The 19,862-nt window shown below is 44.3% G+C and overlaps 1 protein-coding gene across 2 annotated transcripts in view; it reads left to right on the forward strand.

Moving 5' to 3' along the window:
• Positions 1-226: 226 nt before the first annotated feature.
• Positions 227-19,862, forward strand: part of ZC3H7A (zinc finger CCCH-type containing 7A) — a 64,048-nt gene continuing 44,412 nt past the window's right edge. For both annotated transcript variants that reach the window (XM_024217818.3, XM_024217819.3), the window contains exons 1-2: positions 227-321; positions 18,863-18,966. In XM_024217818.3, coding sequence (XP_024073586.1) covers positions 18,899-18,966 — 68 coding nt within the window. In that variant the 5' untranslated portion in view covers positions 227-321; positions 18,863-18,898. The remainder of the gene's footprint in view (positions 322-18,862; positions 18,967-19,862) is intronic.

Genomic DNA, 19,862 nt, shown 5'->3' on the forward strand with positions numbered 1-19,862 from the left:
AGCCAATCGAAGGAACGGAGAGGCAACAGGGTACATATAGAGCCAATCGGAAGCAAAGAATCTGTTGGCTTCAGCCAATCAGAGGAGCCGGACCTGTCCTAGGAATTGTGGAGCCGATGGGAAAAGCAGAAATGTGCCCACACCCGCCAATCGGGCGGGGCTGCTGTGCTTGAGGCGGCTGATTGTGGCGCTGGCCTCCCAGCGGCAGAGGGCGCAAATACAAGGTGGCCGGGTTTCTTCAGCGCAGCTGCCGAGGCAGGAGTGGAGACGGCGCTGTTGTTGTCGTGCTGAGAGCTCGCCGCCGCCGGACCTAGCGAGCAGGTAGGCGAGGGGGTCACCGAACGGGGGAGCTGGCGGCTAGGTCCCCCATCCCCGTGGGGCAGGCTGTCCGTTGCTCCTCACCGCCCCCGGCGGGGGTGGGGGTGCTCTCGGCCCACTTCCCCCGCCACTGCCCCGTTAGGGAGGCTGCTGTGTCGAGGTTTGGTTTATTCCCCCCGGCAGCCAGGTTACCCTGGTGCCTTCCTCCTCCTCAGCTCGTATTAATCTTGTGCTTGGCTTGGTGAAGACCCTCGCGGGTGGTTGTGCGGGGGGCTCCTGATGGCCCCCTCGCTCGGTGACAGGCGGGGGCGGGGAGGTGTGAACACACGACAGGCAATGCTAAGTGCCCGTTGCGAAGTACGGGCCGGGACTCTTTGGGGGTGATCCCTCTGTGGTGTGAACGGAGCGTGTGTGGAACCTCTTCCAACCGCTGACAATCATTGCTGAGGCTGGAGGGCCCCGGTGAGAGTGGGGAGTGGGGAGGGAGGTGCTGGGGGACAGGCCGCCGCAGCCTGTCAACTCTTTCAGCCTAACTGTGACTTGACAGAACTTCAAAAGCCCCATCCACTCAGTCTGGTCAGTTTTAAACAATGATTTTCAGTAAGGGCAGGTGTTACAGCCGCTCCCGACTATGGCAGCTATTTTTTGTGGTTTTACAACTGCATTTTCCTATGGCTTTTAAAATGGCAGTTTACTGCCCCTGTTGCTGTGTGATGAGAGTGAGAGAAGAAAAAATAATTGGCAAAGGAGGGAAGGTGACTATAAGAAACTCATTATTCAGAGACTGATTGTACACAAAGTGGTGTCAAATATACCAAGTAGTATTAAAACAGTATTTTAACCGATTTTCAGGTTCACCCTAAAGAGTAGTAATGAACAGTCACTAGTGTTACACAGTCACAGTTTGTGGTGTGAGTTACCTTTTCCTTTTGTATATATTATTTATTTCCTGTATGTTAAGAATGAATTTGTTTATAATTGGTATGAATTAATTTCTACAAAGTTAAGAAAAACACCTTAATATATGCAAAGTGCTATCACGTTCACAAATTGAGCAGTCAGGAGAAATATAGAGAAATACTTAATCCTCCAGTTATAGTAAATGTTACTTGGAAAGTAGTAGACAAAAAACAAAACAGAAGTGATTTTAAAGTTGATGGTGTCTCTATAAAGACACATTGTCAGTTGTAGGCATCAGATTTAATTAACTATCGTTATCTTGGTGAAACTTCTGTCAATATAGTTTTCTTTATTAATACTTTTTCTGTCTAAACAAATATTTTAAGCATCTTTCTTTATTAAAAACAAACCTCAAGCACCACCCCTCTAAAACAGCCTGAACTTCATGGGAGTGAGAAGTAACTTTGCAGTGCTGATATCTTCTGTTCTAAGTTTTCAAGGGGGTTTTAAAAATGACAGGGGAAGTGTGACAGCATAAAGGAAAACAAAACATGATTAGTGTCTTGCCTTGTCATAAGTGGGAAGAATCTAAACATGCTGTAACAAAACACTGCTGATAAATAAGTGTATTATTCAGCAGTTGACATTTAGCTTATTTTCTGTTTCACTTACTATATTTATATGTTTTCTCATAAACACAGTTTAATTTAGTTTCAGTTTAACTACGAACTATTGCAAATAACTGCAATATCCCAACTCCCCTACTTTAAGAGGAATTTTATTAAACAACTCGTCATGGCACAGGACAGTTCACTAATGGTTTCTTACTACTAACCATAAGTAATTATCTTAAACTTAATCATTGTGTTTAAAACTAGTAAATACAGATTGTATTTTAAATAATGCCATGTGAATTTTTTTTTTCTGCATGGAATGCAGTTTTGATGGGACTGGGAACAGTCGAGACATCCCTGGGTATATGTGGATGAGATCTCAACCTGGAGCAACGAGGACAGTGTTCCATGTGCTCTCCCTGCTTACCTCTTCACCTCCCATTTGCTGTCAGTGCTTGTGGGGGGGTGGTTCTCCCCCCCCCCCCCGTGCTGCAAGTCGTGGGAAGGGTATCGTGTACTGAATCTGGGCAGTGGGCCTGGCCTGCCCCTCGCTGATGCTGCTGTTGGTGATGGGGCCTGGTAACGAGGCCAAGTGATTGGCTTCTGCCTACAGCAACTGGATGGGGAGAGAGATTGCTACTCTCTGCTGCCTAGGTGAGTAGGCATTTTGGGATCCCAATTTCAGCCCCACTCTGAATTGAGTTGCTTGATCTCTTTTGATGCCAGGGGCTAGGCTGATGGCCAGTTCTGGGATCTAGAAGGGGCTTTTTCTGATATTGCAAAACTGGCAAACTGCCAGCTGGAGGTGGTTTGAGGCGTTTAAATTACAACTGCCACAACTTTGGCAGGTTCCAATGTAATTAGTGGGTTAGAAAGTGCCCACTTGAGGCCCCTTTAACTCAGTGGTTCTGGACACAGCAATGCATTGTAAGGGGATCTGCCTCCATATCTTTTGCAGCTTGTGGCACCATTCATCTTATCACTTCTACCTCTGGCATAGCATAGAGGAGGATAGTGCGTTGGGGCTCAGGCTTTAAATCAGGGTCCCATGGCTGGCCTGAGGACGTGGAGGGGGCATGGCCTTGACACCCACTTTAAGGTTTATGACACCCAGGGCCATTGGTGCCAGTGGAGAATGGCACTAGAACAATCCTGCAAGGTAGTTTACAGTTTACCCCGAAATCTAGAAAAGCACATGCTATTCATTATGGTAAGTGTGTGTTCTGAGTTTCAGCTTTCTAGTGTCAGCTGTTTTCACTAGTGGTGCATGGAGGAGAGAGTAGGAGAGAGAGAGATCATAATAACTGTTTTCACAAAGGGGGAAGGGTAGTGTGTGTAACTGATATGACTGGTTGGAATTTTGTCAAAAATAAGACACCCCCCCCCCAAACCAAAACAAACCCCCAACCAAAACAAAACCCCCCGCAGTTCTTGGGGTAGACACCAACTATAGAAAGTGTTCAACCTAGAAGATGAACGTTTAAGAATTATAATCACACTTTGTACTTGCTTATAATAGAAAAATTTTTAACCTTTGCAGAAGCAGTCACTAGAGCTCTAATAATCTGAATGAAAACTGTGTCTTTTTAACAATTTTGTTATTCTTCATCATTGAAACTGAACTACAGGGCAGTCAATTTGAAAATAATATCTACAAAATTGTTTCCTAAAATCCACTCCAAAATGAAGAATTTTTAAGTAACGTTCTTATCTTACCAGGTCATGATGTGAAGTTATTTTAGTAAATAATTTATCTTTGTTAGCTACTGCACATGTTAAGCATAGGGCATGCCATATTATATGAAGTCTTTTTTACAGTTCTTTGCTCACCTATGTCAAGATATATATATATATATATATATCCCACAGTGCTCTGCAAAGCTAAGCGTAGCTTTTGGCATTAGCGAATATAAAGCCTGTCAAAGGCAAGATACATTTGTTCTGTGTCCTAGTACAGGTACCTTCACAGTTTAAAATATAGTATCCAAAACAGAGATAAGGAGAGGTACAGAACAACAAGTTAAGGAACTGATACAAACTGGTGGGTAGGATCTTAGGTGACATAGAAAATGCTTTATAACTTGTAAGCAATTGTGCTATAAATATAAGTGGTTGGGGGCATAATTCAAAGCATCCCCACTGTGGAACAGCACTGCAGGAAATGGCTTCCCAGAAGGATTGGTATCTTGTTAACTCTTTCCTTTCCATATTGTACTGCTTTTTTGGGGGCTATGTTTGGTTAGTTGATCTCTTAAGCATTCTTAATAACAAACCATATGTGTAGTCAACTGGCTACACTTTCAGACAATATTTTGCAGCATTCTGTTGGGGTCTTTGACAGTTTTACCCTTTTCAAACAATCAAAAATTGAGAGGAAGTTAATAAAGATGATAGTCTTATTGTTAGCAACTGTTTTCTATTAATTGAGGTTTTCATTAGCTTGACTTAAAATGACTTTTTTAATGCTACAGTCTGAGGTTGCATACATAGGTCTTAAAGTTTATGATATGCTAATTCTTGAAACTGGTCAGACCTGCTGAATTGTGGCTATGCCCCTAAATACAGTTTTTTGCAACTCTAGTGTCTAACCTTTCCATTTTATAATTAATGTATCTGGCTAACAGTTTTCTTGCTTCAAAGAGTCTTTGTGCTCACCTAATTTGTGACCTTGGGCAAGTCACTTAACTTCTGTATCAAAGTTTCAGTTTCCCCATTTTGCAAAGGGGGATAATGATACTTGCTTTCCTTTGTAAAGTGCTCCAGGATCTCTGGATGAGAAGTGCTGTATAGAAAATGTGTGGTGCTGGTTATTGGTTTTGAGTTTTAGCAGTTGAGCAAAGTGATCTACTTTCACTGACATCCGTAATATGAATATCAGAGGTGGCTGCATATTTGGTGATAATGCAGTTCTGTACGTTTCATGTGGATGGCGTGTACCTTATTCTCATGATGAATTTCTTTCCTAGATCTTCATGACAGTTTTGTTATTGTTGAGTCCAAATTTCTTGTACCTAAAGAAAAATCTCTGGCACATTCTGGATGTTAGAGCAAGCCTTTAAAATGTTCATTGAGTGCATCAGATATTGTCGAAATAGAAGAGGCTCCTGTCTTGCCCAATGGTGGAGGGAAAGGAAGTGTCCAAGCCTTTTACATCAGGGTGAATCAAATGGGCTATTGAGGGTAAAAAGTGTACTTGCAAAAATTGATGAGGAAAACAAAACCAGAAAAATTTGGTGATAGCTTGGAGTATTTAGTAAAAAAGAAAATCTGATAGTACAGCTCAGGAAGGAGAGGTTGATGCTGAAGACCTCACTTACTACGCTGCCTTCCATTGATGACTTTCTTAGGAACAAGTTGGCCCATTGTGTTTAAGAGTTGCTGGTAGAATGCCCTTTTGAAGGGAGGCATTGCCTAAGTTATTCATCAGTGGTATAAGGTTACTTCAGTGCACTGTCTTTTTCTGTGAAATAGGATGAATTCTTGTCCTTCATGGTGAAGATGACCGTCTGTTCAAAACAGTTTTGCTAGTCAAGATTTAGTGGCTGAGGAGTAAGATATACATATAGATAAAAAACAATTATATTATTGGTCACCTTCACAGCAGTAATTCAGGAATTTTATTCCATAGTCAGGCAGGGCTTTGGAGCTGTGCTCCGGCTCCGTTCCAGCTCCAGGCAAAAACCTGCAGCTCCACTGCTCTGGAGCTGCTCTGCGCTCCAACTCCAGGCTCCGCTCCAAAGCCCTGCAGGTTCTGGGTGGACCTTGAAGTAGTGGTGCTCCAATCTGCTGCCTTTACATTTCATCTATTCTTCTTCATTGGACTGCGACCTTTGGGGAATAGAATGGAATATGAAGGCAATGGTTTTTAACAATCTGTGGTTATAAGGTCTTGTCAAACTAAATGTTCACTGGTTCTATGGAAGAGCAACACTGTCCATCACAGCTTTTTGGAAATCCACTCTCTGGAGACAGCTTTGTGCTGTAGTCCTTAGATAGGGAGATGGAAAAAGTTCCGATCTTTGTCAGAAATGGTGTGTGGACTAGCAAAAGTTGTGGGTACCTCTGTTGTCCTCCTCTAGGCCAGTTGGATCAGTGAACATCTGACTGTGCAAGTCAGACTCAAGATAACTTGGCTGAATCTCATGGTAATAGTGGATATGAGATTTTGTGCCAGTCTTGAAGATGTCATCTGAGCAAGTATTCAAGTCACCTGGTGCAATTAATGTTGGTGATTTAATTATTTATTACAGTAACTCCTCGCTTAACATTGTAGTTATGTTCCTGAAAAATGCTACTTTAAGCGAAACGAAGTTAAGCAAATCCAATTTCCCCATAAGAATTAATTTAAAGTGGGGTGGTTAGGTTCCAGGGAAATTTTTTTTGCCAGACAAAAGATTTTTTTATATATATATATATATATACATACACACACACACACACACACACACACACACACACGCTCTATACGTTTTAAACAAACAATGTAATACTGTGCACAGCAATGATGATTGTGAAGCTTGGTTGAGGTGGTGAAGTAAGAGGGTGGGATATTTCCCAGGGAATGCCTCACTGCTAAATGATGAACTAGCACTCGGCTGAGCCCTCAAGGGCTAACACGTTGTTAATGTAGCCTCACTTTACAAGGCAGCACGAATGGAGGGAGGGGAGACAGCATGGCAGAGAGAGACAGACACATGCCATGTGTGTGAGAGAGAGACTCACATTGCCCTTTTAAGTATGCTGATCCCTCTCTAAGTACACTGCCTTTTTAAGTAGATCAGCAAGTTGAGACACCAACTGCTGCCAGCAAGCTCCCTTGTCCTGAGCCCTGTAGTGTCCTCCCTCCCGCCCTGCTCTGTGGAGATGGGGTGCAGGAGTGGGGGGGAACCCTGTCATTAGCACCCCTCTTCTCCCCCCGCACAGCAAGCAGGAGGCTCCCGGGAGCAGCTCCAAGGCAGACAGCAGGAGCAACACACGGCAGTGGGGGGAGGGACAGCTGAACTGCCTGGCAATTGATATCCTGCTGGATGGTTGCTGCTCAGGGAACTTAGGGGGGCTGCCGGTCCACCCTGGTTCCAAGCCCCCACCAGCTACCTCCAACGGGCCGCTCGTTCTGCAAGCAATGGACAAAGCAGGCGGCTAGCAAACCACATTATAAGGGAGCATTGCTCACCTTTAAACGAGCATGTTCTCTAATTGATCAGCAATAAAACAACATTAACCAGGACAACTTTAAGTGAGGAATTACTGTACTTATTTGTATTATGGTAGGCCGATAGGGGCCTCAGGTGACTGTCTAAACATGTCAAAGGAAGTGTTCCTTGCCTCAAAGACCTCACAATCTAGGCTTTTGACAAGGTATAGCAGGCAGGTGAAACGGACAAACAGGATTAGGGAGGAAATGAAGTAACAGTTTTACACACCAGGCAGTAGTCTCAATTCACCACCTGCCTAGTATTGCCAACTCTAGTGACCTTATCATGGATCACACAGGTTTGGCTGGGGTTGGAGCAGTGTTTATGATGGTGCAAAAAGCTCAAGCCCTCACAAGTTTCAGCCATGCCTGGTGGGGAAACCTTTTCTGACTGGCTGCTTTCCCCAGTGTCCTGCTTCCTGGGGAAGAGCAGCCAATTAGCAAGCATGCAGAGTACTCTCTATCTCCCCTTAGGAGCAGACTCCATTCTTCTAGGAAGGAGGAGGGTGCAGAAAGAGCCCAGCAGCTCAGGGTAGCTCTGCTCCTTCTGCTTGTCTTGTGAGCAAGTGAATGGTTCATCAGCTGCTTCCCCACTTTACTCTCCTTCACTGCAACACCAGGTTTTGGAGGGGACAGGAGTGGGTGAAGAACCCCAAGTGCTGCCTGCCAGCCAGCAAGGGGAGATGGGAGACCCTGCTGCAGCTCCTCTAGGCCGGGAGTGGTGAGTGAAGAGCTCCTGAGGTGCAGGAAGAACAGAGATGAGGCTGGGTGGGGCGAGGGATAGAGAATTAATGGGATAGTGGGTAGACGGAAGGGGGATGGGTAGATGTGGGGCTGAGAGCTTCTGTAGCAGGTGGTAAAATCATGTTAATAAATTTGGGAGTGGTGGCAACATTAATTGTCTTTCACATTCATACTGGGGGTGGATGGGTAAAGTCAAGGATCAAAAGATAGACAAAAACCTCAACATATTCTCTGCTTTTAAAAATCTTGGGTTTTTTGGGGGGCCAATCTCATTTTTTAGGGTTCAAATAATTGATTTTTGACCTTTGGGCTGACAACACTGCTAATATCTATCTGTTCAACAGTGGCGCTGATGCACAACAGCTCTGGCAGTTATATGTTTGGGAGAAGAAAACAATCTGGATAATGCTAGGATTTCCATATCAGATTGTTCTGTGGTGTACATGCTAGAGAACTCAATGAGTTCATCCGAGGTCAAATACTAATACTATTGCCACTCCACCTCCCTTGTTCTCTCTGTAAGATTGTGATGTACTGAGGAGCCTGGTGGCATGAACTATACCAGAATAAAACTGGTCCTATCATTTGCCAAGGTCTTGATGATATATGCAGACTTGTTCTGTGGTGTACATACAATGGGTGGGGTGGGCAAGATCAATCTGTAAATAATGTTGGTATTGTAGACAGCCATCATCATATTAGTTGTCATGAACCTGAGTTTTGGGAAGTTACCTCTCTTTTTGTGGGAAGGTGGTGGCAGATATGTCCAGCCTGGCTTTGATGTTTTCCTACATGACAGTTCCTTCTTATATCTCCTCACACTTACTGTGACTGGAATTTGGAAGTTTAATCCATGGAGTAGTGAAGATGGGAAGCAGAGATGCTCACATGCCCAGATAGAAGTATTTGCATGCTGCCTTTTGGCATGTGTGCTTGGAATTGCTTACCATTATGCCATGTGCGTCTACTATACAATACTTTACAACGTTTATTTTGTATCTGTCTTGCCTGTATCTCAAAACACTAGAGAAGTGAGTGATAAAGTCATAGAAAAGAAAGTTAAATATAAAACAGTGGAGAAAATGTTAAAGTATGTTGTCCTAGGCTTTTATGGTGTATTTCCTATCCTGGAAAAGGATCATTGAAGGTTGCCTTTGTACCCAAATGAATGAATACACTTCGAGCAGTTTGTATCAGTGGCATATTCTTAATCTTAGCCCTGGTCTGTGCTACGAGTTTAGGTCGACTTTAGCAGGGTTAAATCGAATTAAGCCTGGACACGTCCACACGACGAAGCCCTTTCTTTTGACTTAAAGGTCCCTTTAAACTGGTTTCTTTACTCCACCTCCAACGAGGGGATTAGCGCTAAAATCGGCCTTTGCGGGTCGGATTTGGGGTAGTGTGGACGGAATTCGACGTTATTTGCCTCCGGGAGCTATCCCACAGTGGTTCATTGTGACCGCTCTAGACAGCACTCTCAACTCAGATGCACTGACCAGGTAGACAGGAAAAGCCCCGCGAACTTTTGAATTTCATTTCCTGTTTGTCCAGCGTGGAGAGCACAGGTGACCACGCAGAGCTCATCAGCACAGGTAACCATGATGGAGTCCCAGGAAGGCAAAAGAGCTCCAGCATGGACAGAATGGGAGGTACGGGATCTGCTCGCCATATGGGGAGACGAATCAGTGCTAGCTGAATTCCATAGCAGTAAACGAAATGGCAAAATATTAGAAAAGGTCTCCAAGGCCATGAAGGACAGAGGCCATAACTGGGACGCACAGCAGTGCCGCGTGAAAATTAAGGAGCTAAGGCAAGCCTACCACAAAGCCAGAGAGGCAAACGGAAGGTCTGGGGCAGAGCCGCAAACATGCCGCTTCTACGCGGAGCTGCATGCCATTCTAGGGGGTGCAGCCACCACTACCCCAACCGTGTGCTTTGACTCCTTCAATGGAGAAACACGCAACAGGGAAGCGGGTTCGGGGTACACGGAAGATGATGATGATGATGATGATGAAGACAATGAAGATAGCTCACAGCAAGGAAGCGGAGAAACCGGTTTCCCCAACAGCCAGGATATGTTTATCACCCTGGACCTGGAACCCGTAACCCGCGAACTCACCCAAGGCATGCTCCCAGACCCTGAGGGCACACAAGGGACCTCTGGTGAGTGTACCTTTATAAATATCACACATGGTTTAAAAGCAAGCGTGTTTAATGATTAATTTTGCCCTGGCAATCGTGGCCAGTACAGCTACTGGAAAAGTCTGTTAACGTGTATGGGGATGGGCGGAAATCCTCCAGGGAAAGCTCTCCTTCATGTACTCCCAAAGCCTTTGCAAAAGGTTTCTGCGGAGGGCTGCCTTATCCCATCCGCCATGGTAGGACACTTTACCAGGCCAGGCCAGTAGCACATACTCTGGAATCATTGCATAACAAAGCATGGCAGCGTATGGTCCCGGTGTTTGCTGGCATGCAGACAACATCCATTCCTTATCTCTCTTTGTTATCCTCAGGAGAGTGATATCATTCACGGTCACCTGGTTGAAATGGGGTGATTTTATTAAGGGAGCATTCAGAGGTGCCCGTTCCTGCTCGGCTGAACAGAAATGTTCCCCGCTGTTAGCCACGCGGTGGGGGGGGGAGGAGGGGTGAAGTGATCATCCCAGAGAATTGGGTGTGTGTGTGTGGGGTGGGGGGTAGTTGGGTTTGTGCTGCATGTTAACCCGGAAACCCCAGCTCCTCCTTTTACATTGCAAACCCATTTTAAATGGCAACCCAACGGGTCCTTGCTTTGGGAAATGATGGCGCTACTGTTTGAAACCATTCCCACATGTTATGAGGGTTAAAAAAGCCAAAAGACTGTGGCTTACCATGGCTACCTGCAAGCCGAATTCTGTTGCCTGGCACCGCGTGAGTGATCTCTCACACCAAACCGGCAGGCCGTCAATATAAGAGGAAAAATGCGACCTTGTAACGAAAGCACATGTGCTGTGTAATGTGAACAGCAAAATTTAACGTGAAAGAGTGTACCCATTGTTCTCTAAAATGTCTTTTTTTTTTAACCACCTCTCCCTTGTCCTCCACCAGCTGCAAATGTTTCTCCTTCGCAGAGGCTAGCAAAGATTAGAAGGAGAAAACGGCGGACTCGGGATGATATGTTCACGGAGCTCCAGATGTCCTCCCACGCTGAAAGAGCACAGCAGAATGTGTGGAGGCAGTCAATGTCAGACTACAAAAAAGCACAATATGAACGAGAGGAGAGGTGGCGGGCTGAATCGCGGGATGAACAGAGCAAGTGGCGAGCTGAAGATGATAGGTGGCGTCAGCTTGCAGACAGAAGGCAAGAGTTGATGCTCCGGCTGCTGGAGCATCAAACTGATATGCTCCAGCATATGGTTGAGCTGCAGGAAAGGCAGCAGGAGCAGAGACTGCCGCTACAGCCCCTGTGTAACCAACAACCCTCCTCCCCATGTCCCATTGCCTCCTCACCCAGACGCCCAAGAACACGGTGGGGGGGCCTCCGGCCATCCAGTCACTCCACCCCAGATGATTGCCCGAGCATCAGAAGGCTGGCCTTCAATAAGTGTTAAAGTTTTAAACTGCAGTGTGTCCTTTTCCTTCCCTCCTCCCCCACCCCTCTCGGGCTACCTTGGCAATTATCCCCCTAGTTGTGTGATGAATTAATAAAGAATGCATGAATGTGAAGTAACAATGACTTTATTGCCTCTGCAAGCGGTGCTCGAAGGGGGGAGGGGAGGGTGGGGTGGTTGGTTTACAGGGAAGTAGAGTGAACTGGGTGTGGGGGGGTGGAGGGTTCATCAAGGAGAAACAAACAGAAGTTTCACACCGGAGCCTGGCCAGTCACAAAACTGGTTTTCAAAGCTTCTCTGATACGCACCACGCCCTGCTGTACTCTTCTAACCGCCCTGGTGTCTGGCTGCGCGTAATCAGTGGCCAGGTGATTTGCCTCAACCTCCCACCCCGCCATAAATGTCTCCCCCTTGCTCTCACAGATATTGTGGAGCGCACAGCAAGCAGCAATAACAATGGGGATATTCTTTTCGCTAAGGTCTGAGCGAGCCAGTAAGCTGCGCCAGCGCGCTTTTAAACGTCCAAATGCACATTCCACCACCATTCCACACTTGCTCAGCCTGTAGTTGAACAGATCCTGACTACTGTCCAGGCTGCCTGTGTACGGCTTCATGAGCCATGGCATTAAGGGGTAGACTGGGTCCCCAAGGATCACGATAGGCATTTCAACATCCCCAACGGTTATTTTCTGGTCCGGGAAGAAAGTCCCTTCCTCCAGCTTTCAAAACAGAGCAGAGTGCCTGAAGACGCGAGCATCATGTACCTTTCCCGGCCATCCCACGTTGATGTTGGTGAAATGACCCTTGTGATCCACCCGGGCTTGCAGCAGCATTGAAAAGTACCCCTTGCAGTTTATGTACTCCGGTGGCTTGGTGCTCTGGTGCCAAGATAGGGATATGGGTTCCATCTATCGCCCACCACAGTTTGGGAATCCCATTGCAGCAAAGCCATCCACTATGGCCTGCACGTTTCCCAGAGTCACTACCCTTGATATCAGCAGGTCTTTGATTGCCGTGGCAACTTGGATCACAGCAGTCCCCACAGTAGATTTGCCCACTCCAAATTGATTCCCGACTGACCGGTAGCTGTCTGGCGTTGCAAGCTTCCACCAGGCTATCGCCACTCGCTTCTCAACTGTGAGGGCTGCTCTCATCCTGGTATTCTGGCGCTTCAGGGCAGGGGAAAGCAAGTCACAAAGTTCCATGAAAGCGCCCTTACGCATGCGAAAGTTTCGCAGCCACTGGGAATCGTCCCAGACCTGCAACACAATGCGGTCCCACCAGTCTGTGCTTGTTTCCCGGGCCCAGAATCGGCGTTCCACGGCATGAACCTGCCCCAGTAACACCATGATTTGCACATTGCTGGGGCCCGTACCTTGTGTGAGGGCTGTGTCCATGTCAATTTCCTCATCACTCTCGTCGCCGCGCTGCAATCGCCTCCTCGGCTGGTCCTGGTTTTGCTTTGGCATGTCCTGGCTCTGCATATACTCCAGGACAATGCGCGTGGTGTTCATAGTGCTCATAATTGCTGCGTTGATCTGAGCGGGCTCCATGCTCCCAGTGCTATGGCGTCTGGTCTGAAAAAAGACACAAAACTGAGGGAGGGAGGGAGGGGCGACTGACGACATGGCGTACAGGTACAGGGAATTAAAATCAAGAAAGGTGACTGTGCATCAGGGAGAAACACAAACAACTGTCACACAGAATGGCCCCTCCAAAGATTGAACTCAAAACCCTGGGTTTAGCAGGCCGTTGATTTCACGGAGGGAGGGGGAAGCAAATGAATACATCTATTTTTTTACATCTTTAGCTGGCTGCAGATGGTGCAGCATGACTGATAGCCCTCGGCATCTTCTGGGTGCTTGGCAGAAGATACTGTATTACAATTGCTAGCCATCATCGTCAAGACGGTTCAATAGGACTGGCGGCAGGACTGAGTCTCCAGGAGACAAAGCATGTCTACCCAGGTGCCTCTGATTGATATCCGTCATCGTCGTATTCCAGTTCAATCTTAATACACCATCTACTGCCAAAAGGCAAGGGGCTGCTGCTGTGTAGCAATGCAGCCCCACATCTGCCAGCACCCAGATAGCCGATGAAGGCTACCAGTCATACTGCACCGTCTACTGCCAAAAGGCAATTAGCTGCTGCTGTGTAGCAATGCAGTACCACGTCTGCCTTCACCCAGAGGACATATGGTAACGGTGAGCTGAGCTGAGCAGGCTCAATGCTTGCCGTGGTATGTTGTCTGCACAGGTAACCCAGGTAAAAAGGCGCGAATCGATTGTCTACCGTTGCTCTGACGGAGGGGGAGGGGCCTGACGGCATGTACCCAGAACCCCCCGCGACACTGTTTTGCATCATCAGGCATTGGGATCTCAACCCAGAATTCCAATGGGCGGTGGAGACTGCGGGAACTGTGGGATAGCTACCCACAGTGCAACGCTCCGGAAGTCGACGCTAGCCTCGGTACTGTGGACGCAGTCCGCCGGCTTCATGCACTTAGAGCATTTTATGTGGGGGGACACACAATCGACTGTATAAAACCGATATCTATAAATCCGGCTTCTATAAATTCGACCTAATTTCGTAGTGTAGACATACCCTTAGCTATAATTGACTTTCTATTTTATCTCTTTGGTATCAAGGGTCACAATAAGAAATTCTGTACATTCAGTGGAACAGAGAACTTGAGGTCCTTCCACTAACTTTCTTTATGACTTTAGGGACTTTTTCAACTCTGTGCGACATCTTAGGCATGGTTAAAATGGGAATAATTCTTATACCTTACAGTGATGATGTAGCTTTTTAAGATCCTTGGATGAAAGGCATTAGAAAAATGCAAGGTATTAACAGTAAATGCTTTAGGGTTACTTCTAGATTTTAATTAAAAAGTTGCTCATCTGGAAAATCTACCTTTTGGCTGAAGTATTTTATGGCCTGGAATTTTCTCAGCCTAGAAGTGTGTGTGTTTAAAGTTTGAACAAATTATCTTCACCTGTTCCACAGGTTGGGTTTATAGGTTGAGCATGGTAAAAGTCAAAAGTGCGTAAATAACAGATGACTGTTTTTGTTTAGGACTGTTGCCCTTTGTGAGAACTTCATCGGAGAACAAAATGTTACTCATGGTTGCTTCCTCTTCTTTCTGAGCAGTCGAGAACATTTGTTTAGGATAGGAATCCATTTCCACAGTCCTCATTCTCTGTAGCATAGTTCAACTGTCAGTGTGGACAGTTAGAGCTTTTTGGATGAAGCTTTGAATTGGCTCTAAATTTTCATTTGAACTGATTAGTCTAGATCCATGCTAGTCTAAGTCTATTGGCCCAGCCTGAGAGGCTTGCTCCTCTGGGCTCCAAAATGCTGTGTAGACATACCCTTAGGCTCCTAAATAACTCAAATGCTTTTGAAAATTTTCTTATTTTCTTTAAATGTTACAGTACAGATACCCCAATTACTGTTGTCAGGGGTGTTTGTATGAATTATAGGAAAAAAAGTGTATTCATGCATTGAAGAGGAGCGAGACCAACTGATAAGGACATGAGAGCGGCCATACTGGATCAGACCAGTGGTCCACCTAGCCCAGTATCCTGTCTTCCAACAGTGGCCAAAGCCAGATGGTTCAGAGGGATTGAATAGAATAGGGCAATTATTGCATGATCCATCCCATGTTGTCCAGTCCCAGCAACTGATCTATGGATGCACTTAGCATTTTCCATTGGCACGTTAGACAACTTTTCTAATAGCTACACACATAATTTATAAACATATCATGATTAAATTCCCAAAATCTATTTATCATAAAATGACTTTTGGGGAGAAATATATCCTTTTACATCTATGCTGAGTGTAATAACTTTTTAAACTATGCATTACAAATATCTAAAGTATTTCACTTTCAACCAACCATTACAAATTATTTCCTTTCCACATGAACACTTGTTGGACAATGTCTTCTTAACTTATCAGAATCCTCCTTTCTTCTTGTTTGTCTGAATATGATTTTTCCTGAGGGCTATTCTTCCTATATTAGGAAAATTAATGAAATTAAATGGGAACTTCATAGAAATATAGAATCCTTTAATTTATTACATACAGTTTTTAAACTTTATAATTTTTTTTAAACAAAATAAATTCAGCTCTGTTTAAAAATGAAACAAAAACCCTTCCTTTTCCTCCAGAAGGAAGCACAGCTTAACTGTACACTTATATGGTAACTTTCAGCATTGAGCAAGTTCTGTTCTAGGAGCAATCTTACTCAACCATAGTTTGAAGAAATATATCTTGCTGTTAATGCCGTCATTTCAGAATCGGTATTGCTCTTGCATTGCAGTTAGAGGGCAGATAGAATTGCATTGGCTATTGGGCCACGCTTAGGGCATTCTTGTATTGAAACTGGTGTGCTGTATTACTTTTTTGTCTCTTTTTATATAAGGAGTGACTTATGTGTATTTTTAAGATTGTCAGGAACACCAAGAGCATTGAATGTAGACACTCCTTTATTGTAAAGGCGGGGGGATGAGGAGAAATAATTTGATAATCTGAACAAATGATTGATTAAACTTTAATGGCTATAGGACCATTAACAAGATAATAAGATAAATGAGTTAAATTGAATGATATTTTAACTAGGGATATAAATTATTAAATGGTCAAACAGAAAGCATTAGTCTTACCTTTAATCCCCAGCCCTGGGCTGGCCCGGCTGGAGGGCCCCAGCCCCTCTCCCTTTAATCGGTTAACTGGTTAAAGGATATAATTTTAAGTTTTAAACAGTTAACTTTTTAAACAATATTTACATCCCTAATTTCAACAATACCTCTTGTTTCTTCCAAGGCTTAATCAGATTAATTTGTATTAAAGCTATGACACAAAAGACAAATGTCTACACTTGAGCTCTTTCTGGGTTTGTCAAAGGAAAGCCAAACATTGTGATGGATTTTAATTAATGTGTGTTGATCACAAAACTGAGAGGCTTACTAATTAGAATCCAATTATCTTGCTTTTAATTCTGTCAGCAGTTAGGAGATGAAGATACGAAAACATCTCTCTAGATTTTGTCTTCATATGGTATCCTTCATATTTGAGGGTGTGGGGGCCCATGCGGAGCGGATAAAGCACACGACCAATGTGGTTGTAAGCTGAATCGAATCCTGTTTATTACAAGCTTTCTTTTATAGTCTTTCTCAACATTACATAACACAATTAGGCTATAATCACACATCTACGGATTGGACGAGAAGGAGAATCATGTTTATCACATGTATAGCCCCACACCGATTGGTTCAACCGTTCCTTACATAAGGCCATGATTTATTACCTTGTTTACCTCATTTTATATAATCCCTAGACCACCAGGGGGCGCCTTTGTCTTACAAGGCCATGAGCCATTGCCAGGCAAGTGTTCCATCGTGACCCTTACCTTCTCATGGAACTTTCCATTAGGTTGGCGTAAGGATGATACATCCCCACATGAGGGTATTCCAACATATTTTTCAGTAATAAATGAAACAGTATTACAAGTTTATTTCCCCTGCAGGAAATACAACAGCAGTTATTGGTGCAAAATATTTTGTGAACATCTGCTGGTAGTTTAGCAGTAGTGCAGTGAATTTGTTTTTTGAGACTAGGGTTGGGCATTTGACTGGTCCAAAAATCTCCCATAAATGTAAACAAACTTGTTTGTCTTAGCAATTGACTGAAGAAGAAGTAGGACTGAGTGGACTTGTAGGCTCTCGAGTTTTACATTGTTTTGGTTTTGAGTGCAGTTATGTAAGAAAAAATCCCTATTTGTAAAATTTGTAAGTTGCACTTTCATGATAGAGATTGCAGTACAGTACTTTGTATGAGAGGAATTGAAAAATACTGTTTTTGTTTCTCATTTTTACAGTGCAAATATTTGTAATGAAAATAATAAAGTGAGCACTGTACACTTTGTATTTTGTGTTGTAATTGAAATCAATATATTTGAAAATATAGAAAAACATCCAAAAATATTTAATAAATTTCAATTGGTGGTCTGTTTTTTAACAGTGCGATTAATCACGATTAATTTTTTTAATTGCGATTAATTTTTTTTAGTTAACCTTTTTTTAGGGCTGTTGATTAATCGCAGTTAACTCACATGATTAAGACTTTATGATCTCCAGTAGGCTTAACCATAGGTTCTTATGCCAAATTACAAAAAAAGTTACTTAACTGAGTTGTTTTAATTCAGAATAATTAGAGACAGAATGAAATGAAGTTAAAAAAATGAAAGAATGGCACCATGATTACTTCTGGGGGAATTTTAAGCCAAAAAATTAAAAATTATGTGCACAATATTTTAAAATTCTGCAAAATTCTGTATATTTTATTAGTCAAAATAACACTATATAATCACACCAGTTTCAGTTATTTTGGTAATTTATTTCAGCAACTACATCTGTAACAATACAGACACACAATTTCCCGCAGGCGCAGAGTTAAAGAAACCCCTGTTTCCTATGCCCCTTCCCCCTCAGAGCCCAGCAGGGGGGTGCCCCTCCAGCCCAGACACCTGCACCCCTTCTTCCTTCAGAGCTCAGCTGGAGGTTCTCCCCAGCCCCGATACTTGCACCCCGCCTCCCCCAGAGCCCAGGGATCCAGAGGGAGTAACGGCCTGATGCTGGGTCCTAGGCTTGTGTGGAGTTTCCTGTATGCCGCCTCCTTCCTTCAGGGTGTGCCAAGAACTGCAGCTGCTGGGAGTCCTCCATCTCCTCCCCCTCCTGCTTTCTCTCCCCCTCTCCACCCTGGTGTCTTCTACTTGTAAGCTAGGCTCTGCTGGGTCCAGTGGCCCCTAGTGGTGGCCAGCACCTCTGCAACCCATTTCTGTGGGAGAAAAAGGAAATCCTGCGCTCACAACATTAATTTCTGCGCAAATTCTGCATGCGCAATGGCGCAGAATTCTCCCAGGAGTACTTGATGCAATCAAAGAGGTAGACATAGCCTATGTTAGGGCATTCTTGCTGGAATATTTGACCAGGGTCAAATAACTGTTCAACTGACAGCTTGCCAAGCTTGTTTGAGACTGTAACATGGTCCTTCGCCATCTAGAGTGGACAAGTCCACAAATAGCCAGAACACTTACCACTATTTGGTAGTGGTTAGCCTGGCTATTTTTGCACAGGCACTTACACACTTCCCTTATAAATCTATCTAGTCCTTCATGAGTGGAGGAATAACATTCTCAGCAGGTGAGAGGAATAGAAACAGAGATTGGCAGGGAGGTACTCTTTGAAATTGTTACATGCAACTCGGGGGGCGGGAGGGAAGAGAATGTTGGGTTAGACACTGGGCTTATACCCACCCCTGGTATGAACTTAATTTTAATGCATTGTCTGGAAAAAATGTCTTCTCATTCCTACTTCAGTGCAGAATCAGCATTGTTATTGAACCTCGCCCTGGTATGAGATTTGAACCTTCTGGTCTAGAGGCAAATATGCTAGCGAGTGAGGCATGTTAAAAGCCTCTGTTTATTCTTTCAGAAACCGCAGAATTAAAAAGTGGATGTGCGGGGTAACATGTCCAGTGTACCCGAAGACAGAAGTACCAGACAGCAGGTCATCAAGAAAGGATTGCAATTTATACAGTAAGATCTTATGACAGATGTTCTTATGGAGTTTTTGTTTGTGTGTGTGTGCGCGTGCGCAGTCCTACTTAAAATGTGGCTAGTCCTTTTATTTATACTGTCTTTTTTTAAAAAGTGAGATAAGGGTGAGCATTTGGCCAATCAAACTTCATTATGTATGCACATTTCAACATACTCTTGTTTTAAATGTTTAGGGGCTTCAAATTAACCCTCCCATTTGCTTTAACGAAAGTAGGAGATAGGTCTCCTGTTTTCATGTGGCATTGTGTGTCATTGGGGTAAGCCAGGTGCAGCACTCTGTCTGAAGAGTGAAGACTGTTACTCCAAACAGCAGTTGTCGAATATGGGGAGAGAAAAGAACACCTGTATGTTTGGGGAAGCTGTGGGTGTAGTGCAGATAGTGAAAGTGTGATCCAGAGGAGCTCAGCATGCTATTTGTAGTAACATCTGCTGACCTTGAATGTTAGTTGGTAGGGCAACTCCCATCTTTTCATGTTCTCTGTATGTGTATATATATCTCCTCACTATATGTTCCATTTTATGCATCCGATTAAGTGGGCGGTAGTCCACAAAAGCTTATGCTCAGATAAATTTGTTAGTCTCTAAGATGCCACAAGTACTCCTGTTCTTTTTTTCTTGAATGTAGAGTTCATCTTCTATCTATGTGCCTAAAAGCCCTTTTAATGTAATACTGGAGGAGGAAATGGTGAGGGCCTGTGTTTTCCCTTCATACACAGCCCCTTCTCAAAGCAGGATATTTGCCTACTCCAACCTGGAAATGGAGCGGGAGGAGAGGCCTTGGAGAGCAGAAGACACGCAAGCTTTCCTCTCTTATCACAACATGGCAGTTCAGACAGGCTGCTGGGAGAAAGAGCAGCTCTTTAAACCTCAGAGAG

This window comes from Terrapene carolina, unplaced genomic scaffold (assembly GCF_002925995.2).
Source record: "Terrapene carolina triunguis isolate 2854851 unplaced genomic scaffold, T_m_triunguis-2.0 Scaffold93, whole genome shotgun sequence".
NCBI classification, from domain to species: domain Eukaryota; kingdom Metazoa; phylum Chordata; order Testudines; family Emydidae; genus Terrapene; species Terrapene triunguis.